Genomic DNA, 22608 nt, shown 5'->3' with positions numbered 1-22608 from the left:
ACCATTTGTTCCCCCCACCCCGACAGATGTACACTTCCAGAGCCAGAATAAATTAAACCCCTCCGAAATGTCAGCACCTGCGTTGGAGAGAAAAAGAAAGTCCAAAGTGCTCAGAGTCACCCAGACCTGCTGGCCGGGGGGGGGGGGCAGAGCCCCCCACACCTTGGCTGGCTCAGGGTCCAGCACGACTGTGCTCTGCCTCGTGCTGCTCCGTCACCCCAACGCCAAAGACAGCCCCATCCTGACGCCCCCCAGCAGAGAGGGACCCTGGCATCACAGACACCCCCCCCAGCCGGGGTAGGGGACCGGGGCGGGCTGGACGCGGGGAAGGCAATGGAGGCTCAGTCCTTAAACCTCCGGCTGGCTTGCATTTTCTTGTAGTAGTGGTCCACCTCGCTGTCCACCTGCCCGTCCCTCTCTGCCGGCTTCCTCCGCAGCGTGGACTCCTGGCTGGCCGTGCCCAGCAGCCCCTCGGGGGGGGTGTCCCCCCGCTCCCCGCCGCCCCCCCCCGCCGCCCCCGGGATGGTGGCCAGGCTGCCGTAGCGTGGCTCGTCCTGCTCCATGTCACTGACGGAGGAGCCAGGGGAGACGCCGGCGCTCTTGGCTGGGCGGAAGGCGCGGAAATCCTTCCCCAGCTCGCCCAGCTCGTAGGCGTCCGGCCCCTCTGGCCCCTTTGGCCCTGATTTCCACTCCCAGGGCCCGTTGCCAGCGGAGAGGTGGACGATGGGGTGGTGGGGGGCGTGGGCGTCAATGGTGATGATGCTGGAGCTGTCCCGCTCGGAGGGCGAGCGGTACTGTGAAGAGTCGGAGCTGGTAGAGGACGAGGACGTCTCTGAGTGCTTGGGGGTGACAGAGACGATGCTCTGCTGCTTGGACATGGCGATGACCTGCATCAGGCGCGGGGGGTTGGCCACCCGCTGCGCCCCCCCCTTCTCCGCCACCATCACCCACTTGGCTCGCACGGCCGCCCCGCTGCCGGCTGGGACACCGGCACCCGCCTGGCTCTCCTCGGGGATGTGCACCAGCTGCGAGGCACCCGGCCGGGGCTGGATGAGGACACGGGGCCCCATGGCCGCCCGCTCGGCTGAGCGCGCTTGCACCGTGGGGTAGAGGGAGGGGGGGACATCCTCGCCAGTGTCCCCAGCACCCCGGCCATGCGCCGCCTCCTCTGCCAGTGTCATGCTCCGGCCCTCCAGTGATTTCTGCTTCCACTCGGTGATGAGCTGCTTGGAGCGGGAGGCATCCACAGGGACGTGGATGGTCATGTGGCGCCGCGCAGGGTCGTCCATGGAGGGGGTGTTGACACGGGGCAGGGTGTTGCTGAAGGTCACCATGTTCTCCTTGCCCATGGGGCTGCGGGGGGCCAGCAGGTCCACATCCACGCTGGCCCGCTTCAGGCTGCCCAGGGAGTTCTTCTCCCGTGGCACCGGCCGTGCCGCCTCCTCCAGCCGTGTCTGTGGGTTCAGCTCGTCGGTGCTCACCGACTTGTTCTGGTGGTAGACAGAGTCGTGGCCCCGCTGCGTCAGCGCCCGCAGCGCGTCCTTGGCCGGTGCCGGTGCCGGGACTCTCTCCGTCGGGGCGCGGAAGTTGCCGACGGCGTGGTAAGCCTGTGGGAGGGGGAGCATGGGGTGAGCACAGTCCTGGGTGCTGCGGCTCACACCGAGCATCCTTCCCCGCCGAGCTGCTCCCGAGGTCAGGGACCAGCACCCACCAGGTAGGCGGCAATGCCGGAGCCGATCAGGAAGCCCACATAGACGTCGGCGGGGTGGCTGCGGTACTGGGTGATCTGGGTCAAGCCACAGATGCCGGCGGCGATGGCAAAGGCGAAGACCAGGATGGGCTTGAGGAGTTTGGTGCTGTCCGAGATGATGGAATTGAAATACATCTAGCAGTGGCGGCGGCGGCAACGATGGGGCAGGAACAGGCTGTTAGTCGCGGCTGGTGGCACCGGCACCCACAGCCATCACGACACCGCAGCCTCCCCCCTCCCTGGCCATGCGTCGAGCTCTTGGGTGCACGAGGAGCTGCCAGTGCCTGAGTGTGCACACCTGCGTGCACACCCCCACAGCGAATACGGGCACATGCGTGTCAGGCAGAGCTTGTCTGTGCACAGGAGGGCGCGTGCCGGCAGGACCGGGACGCTGCAGCTCGGCAGCTCACCGTGTCCCCAAGCCAGCACATGCAGGGCCAAGAGCCAGGCAACGCCGGGAACTCACCGACACGTAGACGGCAGCAAAAGCCGAGAGCGTCGCGTGCTGGGACGGGAAAGTCTTCCTGCAGGGGAGATGGGGGGGGGGGGGCACAGTTGGGAGGGGGCAGGAGGGCTGGCATCACGGTGCGGGTGTCCCCCTGCCCCAGCATGTACCTGGCAGAGAGGATGGCGTGCTTGTCTGTGCCCGAGCAGATGTCCTGGGTGATGTAGGGGTTGGCATCGCAGGGGGTGCCCAGCAGCGTGTAGTTGGGCTTGCAGACGGTCAGGAAGAAGGGAGCATGGTAGCCCGTGGCAAGCTGGATAACATCCGTCACCAGGGCCGTGGCACAGAGCCCGAACACATGGACGCCTGGAGATGGCCGGAGCAGGACAGTGGGTCACCCCTGTCCCACGCAGGGCAGCCAGGGCCCCCCCAGCCCCGGGGCACCCACAGGCGCTGGGAAGGGTCAGCTCTTTGTCTGGGGTCTGGGCTGTCGCATCCAGCGTGCCCCTGCGTTCCCTCCAGCCCCGGGCCCCTCGGACCAGCCCCCACGGCAGGTCAGGTTCCTGCCCGGGCTGCGGCACAACGTACCCACAAACCTTACGGTCCGGCGCAGGAAGGAGTTGAAGTTGCAGCCGCCGGCGTTAATGCTGCCCTCGGCACCGGCGCGTCCCTTCAGCCGGGACTGCAGGCAGTACACGATGCCCTCCCCGACCATGATCTAGGGAGGAACCGGCAGCTCAGGAGGTGCTGCCCCGAGGGGCTCGGGGGGGTCTGGGCTGCTGGCGGTGCCACCCCATGGGTGCAGGGCACCACCAGGCTCCCCACACTGGTCCCCTAGTGATGCTGGCACCGGGACCCCAACCCCTGGCCCCAAGCCCTGGCTCTGCTGCTGGGCAGGCTCCATCCTCACCCCCCCGCAGCGGGATGAGCCCCAGGACACACCGAGGCGGCTGGCGCCGCGAAGGCCAGGCTGAGCAGCATGAGCAGCGGGATGAGCTCCTCGTTGGTCTCCACGTAGGGCATGGAGAGCGCCCGGTCGTAGCACTGGAAGCCCACCTTGGCTGGCTTGAAGAGGTCCGTCAGCTCCAGGAAGTAGAGCGTCACGATGGAGGAGGCCACGATGGGCAGCTGAGGGGATGAGAGCGTCGGAACCACCGCGCTGCCCAGTACGGTGGGCACCAGCGTCGTGCAGCCCCACTGGGAATGGGCAAAGCCCCTGACTCTGCCATGCCAGGGCAGGACCAGGGCCTGGGGAAGGAGCCCCCAGCTGAGCCCCCCACCCACCCCACACCCACCTCCACGAAGTAGAAGCAGGGCAGGAGCGTCATGCTGTCCTTGGGAGCCCTGGCCTTCTCCTTGGGGGGGATCATGGTCCTGGGGCAGGCGCCGGGGTCCCGCTGGGCTGCACCTCCGCCCTGCCGTGGGGCAGCAGCGTCACCTCCAGCCCTCGGCCCTACGGGGGTTTCGGGCAGCCCCCAGGCTCACCCCGCTGCCCCCCTGCAGCCGCCCACCGGGGAGAAGCTCTCGGTACCGGGGGCTGTCACTGCTCCCCCCAAGGCCCCCCCAGCACCCCAGGGGGGTCCGGCTGAGCCAGAGGCTGTGACAACAGGTGGGGTGGAGGCTCGGCTGTCGTGACAGGCAGGCAGCGAGGCTGCTGCGGAGGGCGTGGAGAGGGGGTGTGCCACCCGCAGAGCCGAGCCGAGAGTGGGGGGCCCCGGGCATCCCCCCAGCCCCCCGAAACGGCCACCGAGCTCCGGGTGCAAAGAGGGGAGTGATGACGGGGATGGAGCAGCAGGGGGTAACGGTGGGGGAAGCACTACCGGGGGACAATGGTGGGGGGGGAGCACCACCGGGGGGCAACGGTGGGGGGGAGCACCACCGGGGGCAGTAGCGGGGGGCTGCGGCGGGGGGCGGCAGGACTCTGCCCCGCAGGCCCGGAGGGGCGGGCGCTCCCGGCCGTGCCGCAGCCGCGGGCGGGGGTCGGGGGGGTGGAACGGCCCTTTGTGCAGCCCCGCGGCCGCCGCCCCCCCACTCACCTCTGCGGCGGCCGCCCGGGGCGAAGCGGGGCGGGGGGCGGCGGGGGCGGCGGGGGCGGCGGCCGCGGGGCTCCCCGGGAGCCGGGATGCTCCTGCCTCGGCGGAGCGCGGGGAGCGGCGGCTTCCTCCGCCCCCGCCCCCTCCTCCTCCTCCTCTTCCTCCTCCCCGCAGCCCCCCGCCCCGCCCCGCCCCCCCCCCGCCCCCCCCCCCGCCCCTCTCGGGGCGCTGAGCCTCCGCGGGCCCGGGGCCGGGGTGCTGGGGGGGGGGCTGGGGCTGGGGGGGTGATGGGGGGTATGGGGGGGGGGGGCGGGGCGGGGGCGAGACAAAAGGCGGGCGGGGCCGAGGGCAGAGAGCAGGACCGACCCCCCCGCAGCGCTTTGACCCCCGCAGCGCTCTGCCCCCCGGATCTGCCCCGCCTCGGCTCTGCAGCAGGCACCGGGGGGAGGGTCCCAGCGCCCCCCCCCGGCCCCCTCCCCCAGCCCAGCCCTTCCCCACCACGTGCTGCGGGAGTGGGTGTCGCACCACCCCGCGGGGACCCTCCCCCCCGCCCCCGCCGAGCTCCCCCTCCCTGCGGCTGCCAAGGCGGGGGTCCCGCAGCACGGGGGGTGCGTGACCCCCCAACCTCCCCCCCGCCCCAAGCTCCGCCGTCCCCTGGCACCCCCCTGGGGTCTGCACCCCTGCACCCCCCTCCCCGCGGGCCTCGGGGCGAACCCCTGCCCGGAGAGCCAACCTCGGCTGGAGCCCCGAGACCCCCGGGTCCAGGGCTGGGGAACCGGGTGCCGAGCCCCTTTGCCCTCCCCCCCACCCCTCAGGGGCTTCAGCACCTCTCGAGGCAGCCCTGCCCCCCCCTTGCTGCCCCCGTCACTCCCCCCTTGCTGTCCCCGCCCGCCCTTGCTGCCCCTCCTGCCCCTTTTTCCCCCGCCTCCCCTTGCTGCCCCCCCGCCTTTGCTGTCCCCCCCTTGCTGCCCCTCCCTGCCCTTGATGCCCCTTTTCCCCTCCGCCCGCCTCCCCTTGTTGCCCTCGCTGCCCCCCTCGCTGCCCCCCTCGCTGCCCCCCTTGCTGCCCCCCTTGCTGCCCCCCTTGCTGCCCCCCCTGCCCTTGCTGCCCCCCGCGCCGTGCAGCCCGCTCCCAGCCCCCTACCCCACACCCTGTGCCCCACACTCACCACCACCCACCCCTCCAGGGTCTCGTCCAGGCTCTGCGCCCCCCCCCCCCCCCGCCCCCCGCTGCCCTGGCTCCATCTGTGCCCCTCGGCGGGAGGAGCCCCCCGGCCCTTCCCCGGCTCAATCCCGGATCGCTGGAAGCCGCGATTAAGCCGCTTCTCCCAGCGGAAAATCCCCCTCGGGGCCGCCGCACGTGGGGACAGCGGGGAGCCGCAGCCACCTCCGCAAAGGGACCCCCGAGGGCCGGGGCACCCCCGCACCCTCCGCGCCGGGGGGCCGGGGGCGGGCGGGGGGCTGGGGGGTCGGGCGCGTGGTGCAGGAGGAGGAGGAGGAGCGGGAGGGTGGGCTCCGACCCCTGCCCGGTGCCCCGGAGCCCCGCTGGGTCCCGGCTGCGCTGGCGGGGGCACGGCGGAGCCTGCGGGCCGGGCTGGGGGCGCCGGGGTCCATCCCGGCGAGGAGTGGAGGCAGCGCGACCCCGGCCCCGGCCCGGCTGCGGGGGGAGATCCGGGGCAGGGGGGAACCTGGGGCGGGGGTGGGGGCTCCGGGGACGCGCCGGGAGCCGCGGCGGTGGCTCCGCTTAGTGGCACCAGGGAGAAAGGCAGAGGGGACTGGGGCTGCCGCTGCCACCCCTGCCACCCCCCCTGCCACTGCCACCCTGCCCCTACCACCCCCCCACCACTGCCACCCTGCCACTGCCACCCCTGCCACCCTCCCGCCACTGCCGTCACCATCCCTGCCACTGCCACCCCCCCTGCCACTGCCACCCTGCCACTGCCACCCCTGCCACCCCCCCGCCACTGCCATCACCATCCCTGCCACTGCCACCCCTGCCACCCCTCCTGCCACTGCCACCCCTGCCACTGTCACACTGCCACCCTCCCACCACTGCCATCACCATCCCTGCCACTGCCACCCTGCCACTGCCACCCCCCCGCCACCGCCACTGCCACCCCTGTCACCACCACCCCTGCCACCGCCATCACTACCCCTGCCACCGCCACCCCTGCCACTGCCATCACCACCATCCCTGCCACCACCACCCCTGCTGCTATCATCACCAACCCTGTCACCGCCACCCTACCACCCCTGCCATCATTGCCATCCCACCACTGCCATCCCTGCCACCCTTGCCATCACCATCATCCCCTGCCACCGCCACCCCTCCAGCCCTTGCAGGAGCTTCCCTCAGGGCAGAGGTCTCCCCCGGGGACACCCACCAGGTGCTGGTGGTCCCAACCCCACCGTCCCCATCCTCACCAGCCACAAGGGCAAACCCACGGGGGACGCTCAGCTCTGTTCTGCAGCCCTGGGCACCCACCGAGCCAGCACCCACCACCACACTCCCACCGACCCTCCCCGGCCAGCTGGGTGGGGGTCCCTGGTGCAGGGGGGCAGGGGTCAGGCCCAGGTGCTGCTGCGCGTGCCAGAGCCTTCACGTGCCAAGAGCCGGATTCAGTTTTGGCTTCGAACAGCGGCGCAGAAATCCCCGGCCGCGGGTGCCAGGGCCGGCAGCTGGGACAGGCTGTTTCCTCCCTCCCGCGCTGTTTATGCTGGGAACTCTTGACCCCTTTTATAAGCTGAATATTTAAAAACACTGCTCTGCCCACGCCACGGAAATTCCCCCTGCTCCCCCTGCGCTGTCCCTTCCTGCTCCCCCCACCGCCCCAGAGCTGGCGATAAAAGCCAGCCCCAGCCCCGGCCGAGCAGCGCCTGCCCCACAGCCACCCCACAGCCATGGGGCTGAGTCCCGCTCCCGTCCTTGCCCTGCTGCTGCTGGGAGCCACGGTGGATGGTGAGTACACCCCCCTGCACCCCGCAACGGGGACAGGCTGGGGCAGCGATACCCCCAGCACAGTGGGGGGGTCCTGCCCAGTCCCCCCAATTCCTGCCTCCATCTGCAGCCAGGTGCTGCAGCGACCCACGGGGAGGGGTCCAGGGACCCCCGGAGGGGACCGCTGAGTGATCCTGCCCATGTGTCCCATTGGGTGGGCTGGGGCAATGCCCAGCTAACCCGGCCTCTCTCCTACCTGCATCAGGGCAGCCCCGGGGACGGATCCTGGGGGGCCGCAAGGCTGACCCCCACGTGATGCCCTACATGGCCTCGCTGCAGCTGGATGGGCAGCACATCTGCGGGGGCTTCCTCATCGCTGAGCAGTGGGTGCTGAGCGCTGCCCACTGCACCGAGGAGACGTGAGTGCCAGGGGGGTTGGTGTGGGGGCTGCTCTGTGCCGGGAGTGCCTGCTGGCCCCAGGTCAAATCCTGCTCCACAGCCCCAACCCCAGCACCAGGGATCTGCTCCCACCTGCGGTGAGGGTTGGGCAGGGGCTGCAGGACCCCCAGGAGCTCCCAGCACCCCAGTTCTGTGGCGGGGTGCAGCGACACCCCTAGCCCTGTGTGCCCCATGGGGTGGGCAGAGCTCCCATTGCCCACACGCTGCCTCTCTTCCAGGGATGGCAAAATCTTCCAGGTCCTCCTGGGCGCCCACTCGCTGACGAAGCCGGAGCCCCACAAACGCCTGTACCGGGTGCGCGCGCAGATCCCCCACCCCGGCAGCAACATCCACAACAACAAGGACGACCTCCTCCTCCTCCAGGTGGGCTTGGGGCTGCCGGGACCCTCCTCCCTGCCACCCGCCAGGCACAGCCCCACTCCCCCAAATCGCTCTGCCCCTTGGGAGCCCACGGGGTCACTGATGGCAGCAGGATGAAACCCTCAAGGCTGGGCTGGGACTGCTCTGCTCCCCTGTCCATCCTTCCCCATCCCATGGGATGGTCCCTGCTTCCCACACCAAAGGCCTTTGGGCTGCATCCAAATGCCTCCATCTTCTCCACGGTCCTCCTGGCTGCAGCTCCTGCCCCAGTCCATGTCCTGGGAGCTGTGGGGGGAAGGCAAAGCCCCGAGCACGACCAAGACTGGGGCCGCTCCGGCGCTGGGGCTGAGCTCGCCGTGCCCAGCTGGGTCCTGGGTGGCAGCTGGTCCCCGCTGACCCAAGTCCCCTCTTGCTTTGTGGCAGCTGGAGGAGAAAGCGGAGCTGAACGAGCACGTGCAGGTGCTGCCATTCCAGCGGGAGGACAGGGACGTGGCTGCCGACACGGTGTGCAAGGTGGCAGGCTGGGGGACCACCAGCCACAGCGGCCACCGGCCGGACGAGCTGCACAGCTTGGAGCGGCCGGTGATCAGCCGTGACGTCTGCAACCACCGCACCCGCCATGACCACACCATCACCGAGAAGATGATGTGCACCGACTCCCGCAAGAAGGACACCTGCAAGGTAGCATTCACCCCAGCCTCCCATCACCTCCTGCCCCACTGCCCCACGGGCTGGGGCTGCCCACCTCCTCAGGGGTGGGGGAGTGGGCTGGGGAGTAACACCTGCAGCCTGGAAGAGGGGAAGGGGCTGTGGGGCAGGATGGGGCTGTGGCCCCAGGGTGATGGGGGCTCCTTGCCCCGTGTTGGCCGCTGCAAAGCAGCTCTTGTGAGCCCGCAGACAGGGATGGGGCCATGGGCATGACTTGCTGTGCCCCAAGGGCTCCCGCTGATGGGTCTTGCTGGGTCACCAGTGCCCACGCTGAAAGCCCCCCCTGCCCGCCCCACAGTGTCCTGGCAGAGCTGGGGGTCCAGGCTGTCAGCAGAGCAAGGGCAGGAGCGAGGGCTGGCGGGGCAGGGCAGGACCCCAGCCCACGGCTCCTGCACGTGAAGCCCATGGCTGAGAGCACCCAGGGGCTGGCGCTCTGCCCCTCGCAGAGCCTTGGGTCAGGGGGACCCCCCAGCTCCAGGGTCGGGGGGGGACACAGGCTGGGTTGGGCCAGCAAACCCTCAGCAGGGCTGACGAGCCTTGGTCCCACAGGGAGACTCCGGTGGCCCCCTGGTCTGCAACGGGGTGGCCGAGGGGGTGGTCACGGCCGGCTCCCGCGTCTGCGGCAACTACAAGAAACCTGCCATCTACACCCGCATCGCCCCGTACGTGGCCTGGATCGACAGCGTCATGGCCTCTGCGGCTGGGGAGGGGGACACTCGCTGAGCCCCCCCCCAGGGAGCCGGCCCCACGCCACGGCTTGCTGCTGCCGGCACGGCCAGAGCACCCATGCTGCGCTCGGGGAGAGCCGCACCGCTGAGCACCAGGGGTTCCCACCGCTCCCCAACCTGCTCCTGGAGCGTCCCCACATCCCAGGAGGGGGACTGGGCCGGGGAACCAGCGAGAAACCAGGGGAAGGGGGTCCCTGGCCCCCCACTCACAAAGTACAGGGCCCAGCTGGGGTAGGGCGGGGGGTCACAGCCCCCCATGCTGGTGCGAGCCACAGGCTTTGCTGGACGTGCCTGTCACGCTGACTGCGACCTGCTGCAATAAAGCGATGGCCATTTCTGCACAGCTGCTGGGGTGTTGGGGGGGGGTCTGCACGGGAGCCCCCTGCCCAGGGAGTGCAGGGGGTGCTGCGAGGAGCTGGGCATGGGGGGGGATGCTGAGGATGAGCCCAGGGGGATGGTGTGGCCAGGCCCCTCCCCCACCCTCCCCACCCCCGCTCCCTGCCACCCACACAGAGGGAGCCCCATCCCCTCCTTTGCCCTGGCCATGTGCTGGGACCCCGCAAACTCGCTGCTGTGAGCGCTTGGCACCGGCTCTGCCCCAGGGTGGGCTCTCCTCAAGGGGCACATAGCCTCCGCCAAGCCCCCAGCACCCCTCCAGGCCCCACTCCCATCCCCCTACCCCACAGCTGAGCACCCCCAGTCGGGTCCTGGTGCCTCGGTGGGAGCAGGGGACACATCCTGCGGCACAGCTGTGGGGCGATAAGGTCTGAAGCTGGGAACCTCCCGCAGGGTCATTGTGCGAATATTTGTTGAAGCAGAATCTGCAAAAGGCTGATAAGGTGGAGAGCAGCACCGGCTCCCCCAGCGGGGCAGGATCCGTGCCAGGACCCTCGATCCCTGTGCCAGGGCCACGTGGAAAGGCAAAGGCAGGGAGATGGGAGACACCTGTGCTGGTGTTCAGGAGGGGCAGGGGTGAGGCTGAGCCCCCATCCTCCAGCCGTAGCCTGGCCTGCAAGACCCCCCCTCCAGGCCCGGGAGCCCCAGTCCTTGTCCCGTGTCCCCTGCGGTGGCAGTGCCAGACCTTGGTGCAGAGGAGCCCCTTGTCCCCCGTAGATGGGGGTGCCCCAGCCCTTAGAGGGAGCAGGACCGGGGCGAAGGCACAAAGGATCAGAGCAGGGCAGCAGCAGCACGGCAGTGCATTGCGAGACCCTTCAGCATCCCCTGGGATGCAGCATCCCCGTCCTGGGAGCGGGGCAGAGTCTGACAAGAAGCAATGGCCACACGGCAGGAGTGAGGGGCGTACGGGCAGATGGCCCTTGTGGCACAGATGAAGGAGAAAGTGGTTCTGGGCTTTAAGACCCTCCTTTAAAGCTCCGCTGCCAGCTGCAGGGCTTCACCATCCATCCTCCTGCCGAGCGGTCCCACCTCCGTGGTCCCACCTCGGTGCAAACAGCGAGCAGCAGCGATCAACCATTTAATAACCCCAAACCTGGTCTCTGAGCAAAAGGAGACTACCAAGGGCCCAAGCTGATTACAGTTTTAGTTACAGGGGAAAGAGCCTTAACAAGAAGTTGTAGTTTCCTAATTAGCCATTTCATTTTCCTTAATTACCACAGAACAGCGAGGCAGAGACCAGCTCAATACAGCAAAGCATTAAATGGAGCCGAGAGACGAGCACTTTGCCATCAGCTCAACTTTTCACTAATAAATGAAAATGCAGCTCCAGAGGGAAAGGAACACGTAGGACCTGGCTTGTCCCCCCCCTTACGTGGTCTCCAGGGACGCCCAGTTGTCTGGCTGGGCAGCAATTTGGCCAAGCCACAGCTCAGCTCCAAGCATCTCCACTGCACTCTGTCAAAGCACACGGCTGTTTAGGTCTGATTCTGGAAAGGTGCTGAGCGCTCTCAGCCTGGTTTGATCCCAGCAGAAGCACAGGGCAGATCTTCCCCGGCAGCTCCCCCGCCAGCGGGCAGGTCCCCCCGCCCCGGGGCTTCCCACGCAGCCGGGCAAGTCCAGAGCAGCAGCTCCAAGTGTCTTCTGGCAGCTGGGAGCCCCGAGGCCCTGCTGCGCAGCACGCCACTACACCCCGCTCGCTGGGAGGGTGGGAGGCTCGGGGGCTCTCCTCGTGTGATGAAAAGCCCACCCTAAGGACTGAAGAGCCTTAGGAAGCAGAGCAAGCGCACCCAGGTCACGCACCGGGGCTACGTGTTCAGCAGATGCGACGTTGGCATCGTTAATTTGCGATTTCTAGCGGATAAAAGTGCACAGTGAAGCAGTAGCTGAGCGCTGAACAAGGGCAAAAAGTTGACAGGGTTTTCACCTGACCTCGGGAGCAGCACGGAGCTGCGCACCAGGAATGCTCTTCCTCAAACATGCTGAAGCGTTTGGCTTTACCTGAAGCTACAGCCTTACAACCACCCTAAGGACTCTTATGTTTTCTCCTCTTGTGTCTATAATAACCTCCCAGAAGCCTGAAAACATTAATTTCCCCTTCCAGTTTTGCAAACGACGGTTGCTCCTTTCCTAACAGGCAGGCGGTTAATGGGGCTTTCCTGCTTCTTTACTCCTCGTGCATCAACTGCCCTGGCCACGTGCTGTATGACCCGTCACATGAAAGACCGCTGCGGTTTTGAAAACAAACCAAACGTTCTGTACAAAATCAAGGGAAATTTTATTTACAAAAAAGCTGCTGGTTCAGCGAGAGCCAGAGGGGTTCGCTCCAGGCAGCGAGGCTTCTCGTGCTCCTGCTCTGCTGGAGGGGGAAGAAATTGCTCTGTTAAAACACAGACAGGTATGATGGCGAAGCCTCCCATCAGAGGGGCGAGTTTACTCAAGGGACAGAGAAGCACAGGGAAAGGGAGAGTAACCAGCCCACGCTGCGCTTCCCGAGCAGCCTGCGGCAAAGGACAAACAGAAGGTACCGGCTCTGTGCTCCCCTTCCACCAGGGACTTCGTTCAGCCCCCGCCACCACCGGTCACCACTCTCTGCCCAGGAAGGGGCTTGTGCCCACTGCTCAGCCCAGACTGCGCTCTCCTCCCAGGCCCTCGGTCCCCAGACATGACGGGGAAGCCGCCGGCATTCCCTTCCAGCTCTTCCCTGGGAAAGAGGAAGAGCTCCCTCCCCTCTTTTTTTACAGCAGAAAGATCATTGCAAGGAAAGCAGCAGCGCTGTGACTAGCCGCTCGGTGCCACCTCACAGGCAGCATCAGGATGATGCTCCCCAGCCGCTCCGGAGAAGAGCTGTCACCCCTCTGCCCCAAACACCTCCGAGGAAGGAAACCCCAAGCAGCTCTTCTGCCTGGCACCCACTGTTCCCTCTGGGCCCACAGGTGTGCTCAGGAATAGCTGAGGGGCATCCTCCTCCACAGCCCCCCACACAAGCAGTTTTTGATCCAGCGCTGCTCCCACTGTTTCACCGCGGTGACTTTGTTCGGCGATTTCAGCATCGTAACACAGCCGCACCTGGGAAGAGAGAAGTGCAGCCAGGCCCAGGAGACGCAGAAGCGCAGGGAAAAAAAGCCAGCACTGCTGGGGCATCTGTACAGATCGTACAGGGAGCAAGGAATACGAGGAGGAAACCAGCTTTTGTCATTTGCAGGTGATGTTTGTGAGCACTAAAAACCAGCTGAAACCATGCAGGCAATTATCTTAAATGAAGAGAGGTTATCTTGGAACAGAAGGCTGTCTTCAAGACAACAGGCCCCAGCTGCTATTTATACATAAAACAGCAGACAGCCATCTTGTAAAAATGATCTGCTACAGGGACTTTCTATTAAAACCAATAATTAAAGCTAATTCAATCACATGATTAGATGGATGGTTTCTCCCTGCACCATTATTTTGAAATCCAGGCTCTTTTCTGAGGGTGGATGAAGAGGACAGCACAAAGGGACTGAAAATGCAAGCCTAGTTTGAAAGGCAACCCAAAAATGGCACCACGGATACTGCGTTTATTTCCTCTCACCAGCTCCTGTCCGACAACACAGGTAATTTTATTTAAAGACCAGACCTGCAAAACAAGCCGGGGATCTCTCATCACTAACAAAGACTCCTGCAGGCCAAACTCTGGTCTCCGTTTACCTGCGCAGCCTGACCGCGCTCACATTTTTCTCTTATAGCAGTATCGTATTTATTCCATGATGCACAATTCAGCCCTTAGATGAAATGCAATTCAATCACCGGTAACGATGAATGTAGCTAATTCTCAGAGCTGAGGTTACTTTTGCAGCAGGCAAAGTAATAAGATTTTTAATCTAACAGCCATGCTGCAACAATACAGCAGCAGCGATCTCAACTCAAGGACGCTGCTCTTCAACAAACATTTTAAGGATCTCGGTCTTCTGTGCCTTAAACACAACCACAATGTTTTTCTTCTGATGCAAGAGTCGTGCCTCTTATTACAGAAGCAGCATTTCCTCCTGCAGACAGGATTAACACGAAATGTTACTGGGATACCAGCTAGGATGGTAAACGGAGACTGCAAGAGCTTTTGAATGACAAAAAGAACAAGGTGAGTTTCTGCCAAGACCTCCCCTGCCCCAAAGGGATTACGCTCAAGCACTTACCTGGTACAGGACTTGCATTCCTCTGTTGGGTACGCTCCTAGATGAAGCCGCCTCAGATGATCAATTTTGGGCTGTCCAGGTGCCCTGGGTAGGAAAAAGAATGGGAACTTTTCTAGAATATCGCTTCCTAAAAGCTGCTTCCAGGACAGTGAGCTGCATTTCAGTGGCCAACATGATGTGGGCTTTGACTATCTTGTCCATCAAGTACCATGCGACTGGAGGCCATGCTGACATGACACAAACTAGCACTTTTTTTTTTTTTTCCTCCCCTCCACTTGCCATCTCTTTTTGATACTTTAAATTCCCAGCCCATCGCAAGCTAAGAAGTGAATTCAAGCGGAGAGGACAAACTGCTCTTGGGTCAGACAAGTCAAAAAACACAAGCGCCCCAAACCCACCGACCTCTCAGAGCTGCAAAGAGATCCCAAAGCCTCCCAACACCCTCTCCTCACCACACCACACCCTCGTTTCAGGTCTCTGTACCTGACAAAGGCATCAAACTGGGAAGAGACAGTGTGACCAACGAGCCCAGGAGCTTTTCCAAACTGCAGCCGGACAAGCTGTTTGTTCTGCAACTTGCTGATAATGCCGTCATTGATGGGCAACCAATCGATATTGGGAATGAGCAACTGGCTGGGCAGGAGGCAACATTCATCTATCAGGGTATCATCTGGCTCTGTTATGTGATTTTCCTCACGACCTGCATGGAAAATGAAGCAAAGAGAGAGCACCAGCATGATCTTTAAATTTCTCATTTATAGATCAAGCGAACTGAGCGCAGTTTCCTCCTCCATCCGCCAACGCAGCACGGAAAACAATTAACTTGGCAGCTGTACTTGCCCTTTCTAAAGAGTACAGACCCACTCAGAAGTTAGCCCTGCAATTACTCCTTTCATGCACAATCCACATTAAGGAAGGATTCTTTTGTTTGGGGAAACTGGCAAACACTTACAACACAGCCAGAGTTTAGTTAAGAGCCTGAAGAGGAGGGACATGCTGTCCTGCGTGTCGGAGGTCGCTGTGTAGACGGGGAGGCAGCTTGGCTTCAACAGTCCCCAAATACGGATCACCACCATCAGCTCCCTGAACATGCCCAGGGATGCTCCATCCCGCAGGAAGCTGTGTCCTGGCCGCACAGGGGAACCCTGCAGAGGGAAAAAAAAATTAAAAAAAACCACCGGCTGAGATTGGGATTTACATGCAGCTTACTGCTCCCTTTTCAGACAATTTTTTTTTTTTCCCAAGCACTACACAGCCTGCGGCACTCACTACCAGGGGATGCTGTGGAGGTCAGAGGCACAGAGGTTCATCAAAAGTTTAAATGAGTCACTCTGAATGCAGCCGCCAGTCGCTGCAGCACTGCCTCCAGATGGGCACAGAAAGGACCATTCTGGTTTTCTGTTGTTTCTTACACTCTTCTGCCAAGTGCCTGTTTCGACAGGAACACCAGGGTGGTGTGTGACTTGGCTAAAGCTACCCGAACACTGCACACAGAATTTTTCTTTTTTTTTTTGCTCCTCTCAGGACCCCAGGCTCTCACCTGGTTAGGAAGGCTGGCCAGCAGGTAGAGCACAAAATCTCCCACCCACTGGATGAGCTGCTGCAGGGACTGCAACGTAGTCATCTCCAAGACAAATTCTTCTGTCTTCAGGTTAATCATCACCTTGTCGATGTCTGAAACAGAAGCAAGACATCTCCTGGCTCAGGAAGATGGATCCAAGCTTCACACCCTGTCCCTGCAGTGCCAAGAGAAGTCACCTCCCTCTTCCTCAAACCCAGGGAGTTACTATGAGACCACAATGCTTTATACCAAACCTAAAAGGGGAATGATCTGATACAAAACACTCAAATGTTCTGTTACGAGCAGATGTTATGAGCGATCACTACCTATATCTGTGATCTTGGAGCAGATCTCGGTGAGTCGGTCCCCAGGACTCTTGTCCGGGGTGTTCAGGAAGTGTGGGCGTAGCAGTGACTTCAAGGTGCAGCTAATGGCGATGAGGAAGAGCTTCGCGTGGTAGTCACACACACGGGCTATCGTGCTGGAGGACAGCTTGCAGAGAGATGCCTTCATGGCAACAATGCGCGTGGAAAGGACCTGATTGACAGAGAGACACCAGGAAAAATACAGAAGTAAAGGCAGAATGAGAATCTCATTAAAGCAAGCTGCTTTATTCTCTCCTCTCCATTTCTGCCACATGAATGACAGGAACAGTGAACACCGTTCTGTGCACATGAACTCTGTTCTGTGCATGTACAAACGGTGCTACTGTTCCCGGAATCCCTGCCAAAAATAGACCTTACCATCTCACCAGAAGTTTCCAACAGGTAGAGACCCATTAATCTCAGTGAAAACGAACACTGCTTAAATGGAGGTTCTTCACACCTCAAGTGTTGCTTGAGTATGCAGAGACAGCACAGCCAGTAACTTCTGAGAAGTCACTACTCCCTCCTTCCTCCCAGTCACCGAGACCCCTCTGCAGTAAGCCAGGGAGCTCCCACTGACCTGCTGCAGGGCCGCATTCTGGCGCATATACTCTTCGTGCAGCTTCTCCACCAGGTTCTGGACCATGTTGGGTTGGACGTGGAGCAGGATGTCCCACCAGTCGTAGCCAGTCACCATGCAATACTCCAACAGGAACAGCAAGTGACGGAGGGACATGTTCATGTCCAGCACGTGGCCCATGGAAGGGGAGATGCGAAGCATGCTCAGCTGAAAGGAGGCAAAGGAAAACCTGCATCAAGAACTGGCTCAAAAACATTCCCAAAGTTACAACACAACACGGGGCCAACGGCAGCTCATTCCTGACCCAAGGACACAACCCCTGCAGTGAAAGGATACATCTCTTCTTGTTTATCATGGATCACACGGCTGGCAACAACGTTCCCAGTGTTTTTCCAAGCAATCCATCGCCGCTTAGAGAGAGACTGGATGAGAACAACTCACACCACCACGCCGTAACAGAGCACAATACCTTCCCATGACTATCGATGCCAGCCAAGGCCAGAGACGTCCAGGAGAGCTGCATGGCTTTGAAGTGAACCAGGGGACCAGCAGTTCGCTGCCTTTTGATAGCCTGCTCATCCACTGGGCGCTGGGAGGAAGAGCCATAGAAGACAGCCATCATTTGCAAGGACAGGCGATGGACAATGTGGACGCTGCCATCGTGAAAAGCCAAAGCCAGACCTGGGGAGAGAAGACAACCGAGGCTGAGCAAGCAACTCCTCCTGGTACGGCGCAGACCTCGTCCAGAGAAGTGAGCACTGCCAAAAGCCCACGTGGCAACACGACAGCACCCAAAAGGCTGTGGGCTCGCAGCCCTCTTTGTATCTCGAGGCCACATCAGCATCTCACAGAGATACACCTCTTTCCACGGAAATTACATGGGATGGCGAGGAAGATCCCAAGCCTCTAAAAGCTTTCCTATCAGGATTTCCTATGGTTTGTTCCACATTCTCACTTCAGCTATAGTTCAGAAGATGAAGAAGGTAAAGTTTCAGGCAAAAGCTACGTATTTAGGAGAAAGGAAACAGAAACTGCTTACCCAACCCAGGGAAGAATTTGGTGTCATTCGCCACCTTCAGATCAGTATTGGTCAGGGAGATAGGCAACTTTGGCAGAGCCACAGCCGAAACCCGATCCAAGTCATTAGTGGCAGAAAGAATCCGCCATTTCAGTATCATGGGCTGCTTGTCTCCAACTTTGAAAAATAAGTAGAGTGAGACACTTCTCCCTGAGATCAGAAAATCCAATATCCCCCCCCCCCCCCCATCAATTTTTGCCCACGCTCCCCAACTCTGTGGGATTACAGATCAAGCACTGACTATTTGTTCACTCTACCAGACCAGTGTTATTTCCTTAAGTTTTTTTCTGAACTGTGCAAATAACTTGTTTTGCTAAATCTCTTTTGATGGAAGGCTCTGCTGGTGGTGATTAAAAAAATCCTTACGTACAATAATCCTTTATATTTCACTGGAGCAAACAGCATACATTTGATTTTGTTATATCTGAAATCAGGTGGGAAAAACATGCAGGCTGGATAGGTTGATTAAACTAGCTTTGCTGCATGGTCTTTTTCCTTTAGAAGGCTCAGCTCGTTTGGTTCTCAGTGGGAAGAGCGGCTGCACAGCGTAACATAGAGAATGTCTTTTATTGAGTGAAAGTAACAATCAAAGCACTTCCTGGTAACCAGCAATTTGTTGCCTAAGACGCAAATGGATTAGAGCACGTGACTGAGAACACCTGAAAAATAAATATGAGATTCTGGATAACCCCATATATACAGTAACGTCTTACGTTTTCACTTAGACCAGGCTCCCATTTCTAAGAAAATCCGATGCAGAAACTCACCCACAGGAGAGATTTGCTGGAAGATATTATTGACTGGCAAGCCCTCCTTCCGCAGAGACCAGCACTCCACGATGCTGCTGTTTTGGTTGGAAGCACAAAGCAACACCTGCCAAGCAGACACCCATACTGCAACCACATGCACAAACTTTACAACAGGGAAAAGACGCTATCCCATCACACTTCCCAACCCTCCCTCTCCCCTCTGTTTTGAGGCTCCTTCTCCCAGTTGGTTTATACTCCACTAGTAAAAACCAGAGGACTGTATCAGCAATACGTGGCGGTGAAGTCCCTAGCTCCAGCTGGAAGGAGAGAGGGGCAGAGCTCTGCCACGTGTTATCACAGCCTGTGCCTCTCCACATCACAAGCCATTTCACTTCTCACAAGCCTGTGACCTGCTGATGCCGTTCACATACAGCACAAACTAAATGGAAAGGAAAGGGCAGGAACTGAATCCACTTTGAAGCCAGAGCAGACGCTGTGTTCTCCAACAAGGCAGTCTGTCCTAACCAGAGGCGAGAGAAGAGAGGTTAGGCTTCATTGAATCACTTTAGCTTTCCAGAACTGAATTATCAATCCCCTGGCAAATAGAGTTAAGCTACTAAATTAAGTCACGCAGACCAAGAGCTCCAAGTGTCCTGGAGAGGGGCTGCTTTGAAGCTGAGACCTAAAGATAAAAGACGTCACATCCCAGAACCTCCCGGACAGCCCTGCAGAGCTCCCCTAACAACCAGTGCCAGATCCAGAAAATGAACAAAGCAAAGCATAATCAGGCTAACGAAGGACGGGGCGAACTGGAGGGCTCAGCCATTAGACCCGCAGACCTTTTAAGTGCAGCCTGCTTGACAGTGAAGCTCAACTAGCAGCGCTTCCAGACACACAAAGGGCATTGCAGGACACAATTGTTCATATCCAGAGCCATGTGGGGAAGCCAAAGGTGGAGCAAACGGCTATTTATCTGCTGTTCCTTTAACTCCTACTTGCTTAAAAACAGCAGATGCTCACCTGCTCTGACATGTCCCGCGCAAGGAATTTCAGGTGAGTGATTGCTGGGTATTTGTCTTTGCGGGCAGGGTCCGTGGTGCAGCGCATAAAGAGAGAAGGCAGGATTTCAGTGTCTATTTTGCATTTCTCATTCACCACACTGACGCAGACTTTGTAGAACTGGACAGGGGAGGTGCTGCTACCATCCGATGTGGCCACCACAATGTTCCCCCCACCAGTGAAGGCGACGTCTGCCAAGGCAACGCGACATCGGAGGCGGCACAGGCTCTCGGTGGATGTCAGCACCTGCCCATTGGGCTTGAGGAGAGAAACCGTCACCAGCCCACTGATGGTCACAGCAATCCAGCCCTCCATGGGCTTCCCACCAAACAGCGTCAGCGATGGAGAGAACTTGACCCTGGAAAACTTCTCCCCAAAGTTCGATGCTCCAGACTGCAAACAAAGGTCAACAACATAAAGACATTTGCACCCGATATCTGCAACGTGCTCACGACTGCAGAGCTCTCCTCGTGAAGTCACTGCGGCACAGTCCGCAGAGTTGAACAGAGTCAGATGAGGGCACTGAACTCACGCACCCAACTCTGCTACGTGACCCTGGAGAGGCCTCTCTGCCCCCACACCAGAGTGGTTCCAGCTGTCCAGGCAGCAGCAGGAACACACCAGTCCCTCAGCAAAGCTCTCACAGCACTCAGCGGGCTGAACCTGGAAGACCAACACCCCCTCTCCCTTTCTGTGGCCAAATCCAGCTCCCACACCAAAAGGCTGCACAGCACTTCAAACCCCTGTGCCTCGAGCTCTCTCCATTTCTGTGGCCAAATCCAGCTCCCACACCAACCCGCTGCACAGCCCTTCACATCCCTGTGCCTCGGGCTCTCCAGTACTAAACAGAGGGAAAGGCACACCCTACGAGTTAATGCGTCAAAAAAATGTAAGTAGGCAACTTCTGCTTGGCAGACTTGGCTCTTTTTAGAGTCTGACAGAATTGGGCACATTTCTAAACAAGCAGCTTATCTCCGTATGCATATGGCTCTCATTCCCAAATCCCTGGATCAAACCTCAGGACCTCAAACACATTTCTTCTCAATTACTACTAGCAGGCAAAGAAATGCATTTATCTCTATTTTACAGCCAAGGAAACTGAAACATCAGACTAAGTAAGACATGTTTAAAGCACTAGGAGAAACAAGGCGTCCAACCCCTGTTGAAATTCAGCAGGAGCTAGGAATCTGACTTTTCTGACTGGAAAAACTCCACTGCTCAACTTGCCTGATGCCACAGAGGAAGCCCAGAGCAGAGCAGAACACAGACAGAGGCTTCCCAAGTCCTTTGCTAGGGACCTGAGCCAGCCTTCCTGACTGAATCCCCTGCAGAGCTGCGACAAACCTTTTCCACGTGCAGAGCCAGCTTCACGCCATTGTGCAGCCAAGACAGGGCCACAACTGGGTCCCCTTCCACCATACTGCCCACGGTGTTCTCCCAGCTGTTAGCCAAGTGATCGGTCATGCTCCAGCACTTGATGTGGCCGTCCGCATCTGCCGAGAGCAGCCTGGAGCCTGTGACAACAGCACCTTGTAAAAACCAGGGGGTACAGCCAAAAAAATCAACTGAGAAATCAAACCACCCCGGTGCAGTTTGAATGGAGACTGCCAATTCATGGCTGCGACGCGATGGATAAACTCCCTCTTCACGACAAACGGTATACCATCATTTCAGGAAATGCGTGCACATGAATGATGTGACACAGGGATAACAAGAAGGGATCCAAGCTCACCTGACTGATCCCACTCCAAACAAGTGATGACTTCAGCATGGCCAGAGTTAACGGAATAGACATCCCACGGATGCTCAGTGTCAATGATATGGACCATATGCGTGAGATCTGCATGAAAAGAGAAGGGAATCACCGTCCCTCCTTACCAGCTACCCAGCTGGCCTTTCTAAACCCACAGAGCCTCAGCTGAGCGGGGGAAGACATAAAATATTTTGACATCAAATGATTCTGGGAAGGATAATAACTGCTTGTCATCAGGTGAGGCACCAATTACCAAGGCAGAGCTTGTCCTTGTTTAGCAGATTGAGAACTGCTCCCCAGTGCACAAAACACCCATTAACTCTAAGAAATGGAAGGAAAAGCGCAAGTTTCCTGTGTTGATTAGTGCAGCGGAGAGATTTTTGGGTCAAAGCAGAGCACGGGCCACCTGGCCCAGCAGTTCCTGAGGGCAGGACTTGCCTGAACACATCAGGAGTTTCCAGGAGCTGTTAGCCAACCTTCTTCCACAAGCACGCCGTACCTTTTTCCTCCTCATTTCTGAGGTCTGTGGTGAAGGCGATGAGGTTCCGGCAGGACCACGCACACACTAAGGGGATGGAAGGGCAGTGGTTGCTTTTCGGCTTTTTCTCCCACTCGCAGACATAGGCCAAGTCCATTGTGCCGCCACCGAGGAGCCCCGGGGCTCTGCTGGCCCTGGGACCCCGTAGGGAGGGAAGAGGCGCTCGCTCCCCCCTGGAAGTAAGAAAGAGCCAGTTCCGCAACTCGCAGGTGCGGGCAGAGGCCCGGTGACACCGGCTGCCCCACCGAAACCCGCCCACCCAGGCCCCGCCGCACCCGGTCGGGGAGATGGCATCAGCCCCGCGCTGCCGAGGAGCCAGCGGGGACCCCAGCCCCAGGGGTGGGGTGCGGGGGGGGCACAGCCCCCAGGACACGGGTGGGGACAGGCCCCGCACCGAGCCGAGCCCCCCGCGGCCCGGTGGCGCCGGGCCTGCCGCAGGGGCGAGGCGGGCACCGGCGCCACCGGGCCGCGGGGTGTTGTGGGGAGCAGAGGGGGCTGCCCACCGGGTACCAGCCACACGGCGGGTGACGGAGGGGGACGACACGGCCACCCGGCCCCTCACGACGGGGGACGATCGCACCGAAGCGGGAGCGGGCGCACTCACCGGCCCGCGCCGCCTCCCGCCGCCAGGACCCCGCCACGCCCCTGCGGGCTGCCTGCCACGCGCCTGCGCCCCGCCCCGCGCAATCAGGCACCGCCGCGGGCAGCCCGGGCCGGGGGCCTCAGAGCTGGCAGTGGGGCGGTGCCGGTAAACAGCTTAATTTACATAGAACCCTACCCAGAAACCACCTGGGGCAGAGACCGCAAATATAAACGGAGGATTTGGAGATTTTGGTGCAATCAGAGCGAAATGAAGTGCTAGGGGAATAGGAAGAACTGGAGGTGAGCCCAAAATAGGTTATCAGTAGGTAACAAGATGGTCACCCTGTTCTAATAATAT

General features: G+C 60.6%; 3 protein-coding genes across 7 annotated transcripts; 1 reads left to right on the top strand and 2 right to left on the bottom strand.

Annotated features, from left to right (window-relative positions):
• On the bottom strand, positions 1-6887 carry PLPPR3 (phospholipid phosphatase related 3). Of its 2 annotated transcripts, none has more exons than XM_055709805.1 (8): positions 6652-6887; positions 3491-3610; positions 3138-3323; positions 2784-2913; positions 2366-2561; positions 2217-2274; positions 1712-1885; positions 1-1607 (listed from the first exon to the last, which is right to left on the bottom strand). In XM_055709805.1, exons 2-8 carry the CDS (start codon positions 3563-3565, stop codon positions 342-344), a joined length of 2085 nt encoding a protein of 694 aa, XP_055565780.1. In that variant the 5' UTR covers positions 3566-3610; positions 6652-6887; the 3' UTR covers positions 1-341. The 2 variants fall into 2 exon arrangements, with proteins under 2 accessions (XP_055565780.1, XP_055565779.1); XM_055709804.1 differs by lacking the exon at positions 6652-6887 and adding an exon at positions 4232-4374.
• Positions 6888-7028: 141 nt separating this feature from the next.
• Positions 7029-9763, top strand: LOC102048162 (complement factor D). Its single transcript, XM_055709808.1, has 5 exons — positions 7029-7186; positions 7431-7584; positions 7843-7987; positions 8408-8665; positions 9242-9763. Exons 1-5 carry the CDS (start codon positions 7129-7131, stop codon positions 9413-9415), a joined length of 789 nt encoding a protein of 262 aa, XP_055565783.1. The 5' UTR covers positions 7029-7128; the 3' UTR covers positions 9416-9763.
• Positions 9764-12067: 2304 nt separating this feature from the next.
• MED16 (mediator complex subunit 16) lies at positions 12068-22300 on the bottom strand. Of its 4 annotated transcripts, none has more exons than XM_055707065.1 (15): positions 22273-22300; positions 21630-21841; positions 21110-21217; positions 20722-20891; positions 19339-19770; positions 18337-18442; positions 17531-17686; positions 16961-17172; positions 16492-16698; positions 15873-16083; positions 15526-15659; positions 14938-15130; positions 14469-14685; positions 13986-14069; positions 12068-12882 (listed from the first exon to the last, which is right to left on the bottom strand). In XM_055707065.1, exons 2-15 carry the CDS (start codon positions 21763-21765, stop codon positions 12756-12758), a joined length of 2493 nt encoding a protein of 830 aa, XP_055563040.1. In that variant the 5' UTR covers positions 21766-21841; positions 22273-22300; the 3' UTR covers positions 12068-12755. The 4 variants fall into 4 exon arrangements, with proteins under 4 accessions (XP_055563040.1, XP_055563041.1, XP_055563042.1 ...); XM_055707066.1 differs by having other exon boundaries at positions 22172-22286; XM_055707067.1 differs by lacking the exon at positions 22273-22300 and adding an exon at positions 22179-22197.
• Between the last annotated feature and the right edge of the window lie 308 nt (positions 22301-22608).

Source organism: Falco cherrug, chromosome 4 (assembly GCF_023634085.1).
Source record: "Falco cherrug isolate bFalChe1 chromosome 4, bFalChe1.pri, whole genome shotgun sequence".
NCBI lineage: Eukaryota > Metazoa > Chordata > Aves > Falconiformes > Falconidae > Falco > Falco cherrug.
The sequence above is the reverse complement of the archived record's forward strand: the minus strand, read 5'-3'. Positions and strand labels throughout refer to the sequence as shown.

Bases quoted from the DNA above. Each gene is read 5' to 3' on its own strand.
- PLPPR3 (XM_055709805.1), bottom strand. From the start codon at position 3,565: ATGATCCCCCCCAAGGAGAAGGCCAGGGCTCCCAAGGACAGCATGACG. The intron at 1,886-2,216 runs GTGAGTTCCCGG...CGCCACTGCTAG, and splicing joins TTGCTGCCGTCTACGTGTCG to ATGTATTTCAATTCCATCAT. The intron at 1,608-1,711 runs GTGGGTGCTGGT...CCCCTCCCACAG, and splicing joins CCGGCATTGCCGCCTACCTG to GCTTACCACGCCGTCGGCAA.
- LOC102048162 (XM_055709808.1), top strand. From the start codon at position 7,129: ATGGGGCTGAGTCCCGCTCCCGTCCTTGCCCTGCTGCTGCTGGGAGCC. The intron at 7,187-7,430 runs GTGAGTACACCC...TACCTGCATCAG, and splicing joins GCTGGGAGCCACGGTGGATG to GGCAGCCCCGGGGACGGATC. The intron at 7,585-7,842 runs GTGAGTGCCAGG...CCTCTCTTCCAG, and splicing joins GCCCACTGCACCGAGGAGAC to GGATGGCAAAATCTTCCAGG.
- MED16 (XM_055707065.1), bottom strand. From the start codon at position 21,765: ATGGACTTGGCCTATGTCTGCGAGTGGGAGAAAAAGCCGAAAAGCAAC. The intron at 15,131-15,525 runs GTGAGAGCCTGG...TTCCCTCTGCAG, and splicing joins TGGCCAGCCTTCCTAACCAG to GGTTCCCCTGTGCGGCCAGG. The intron at 12,883-13,985 runs GTAAGTGCTTGA...CTCTCTTCCCAG, and splicing joins GAATGCAAGTCCTGTACCAG to GTGCGGCTGTGTTACGATGC.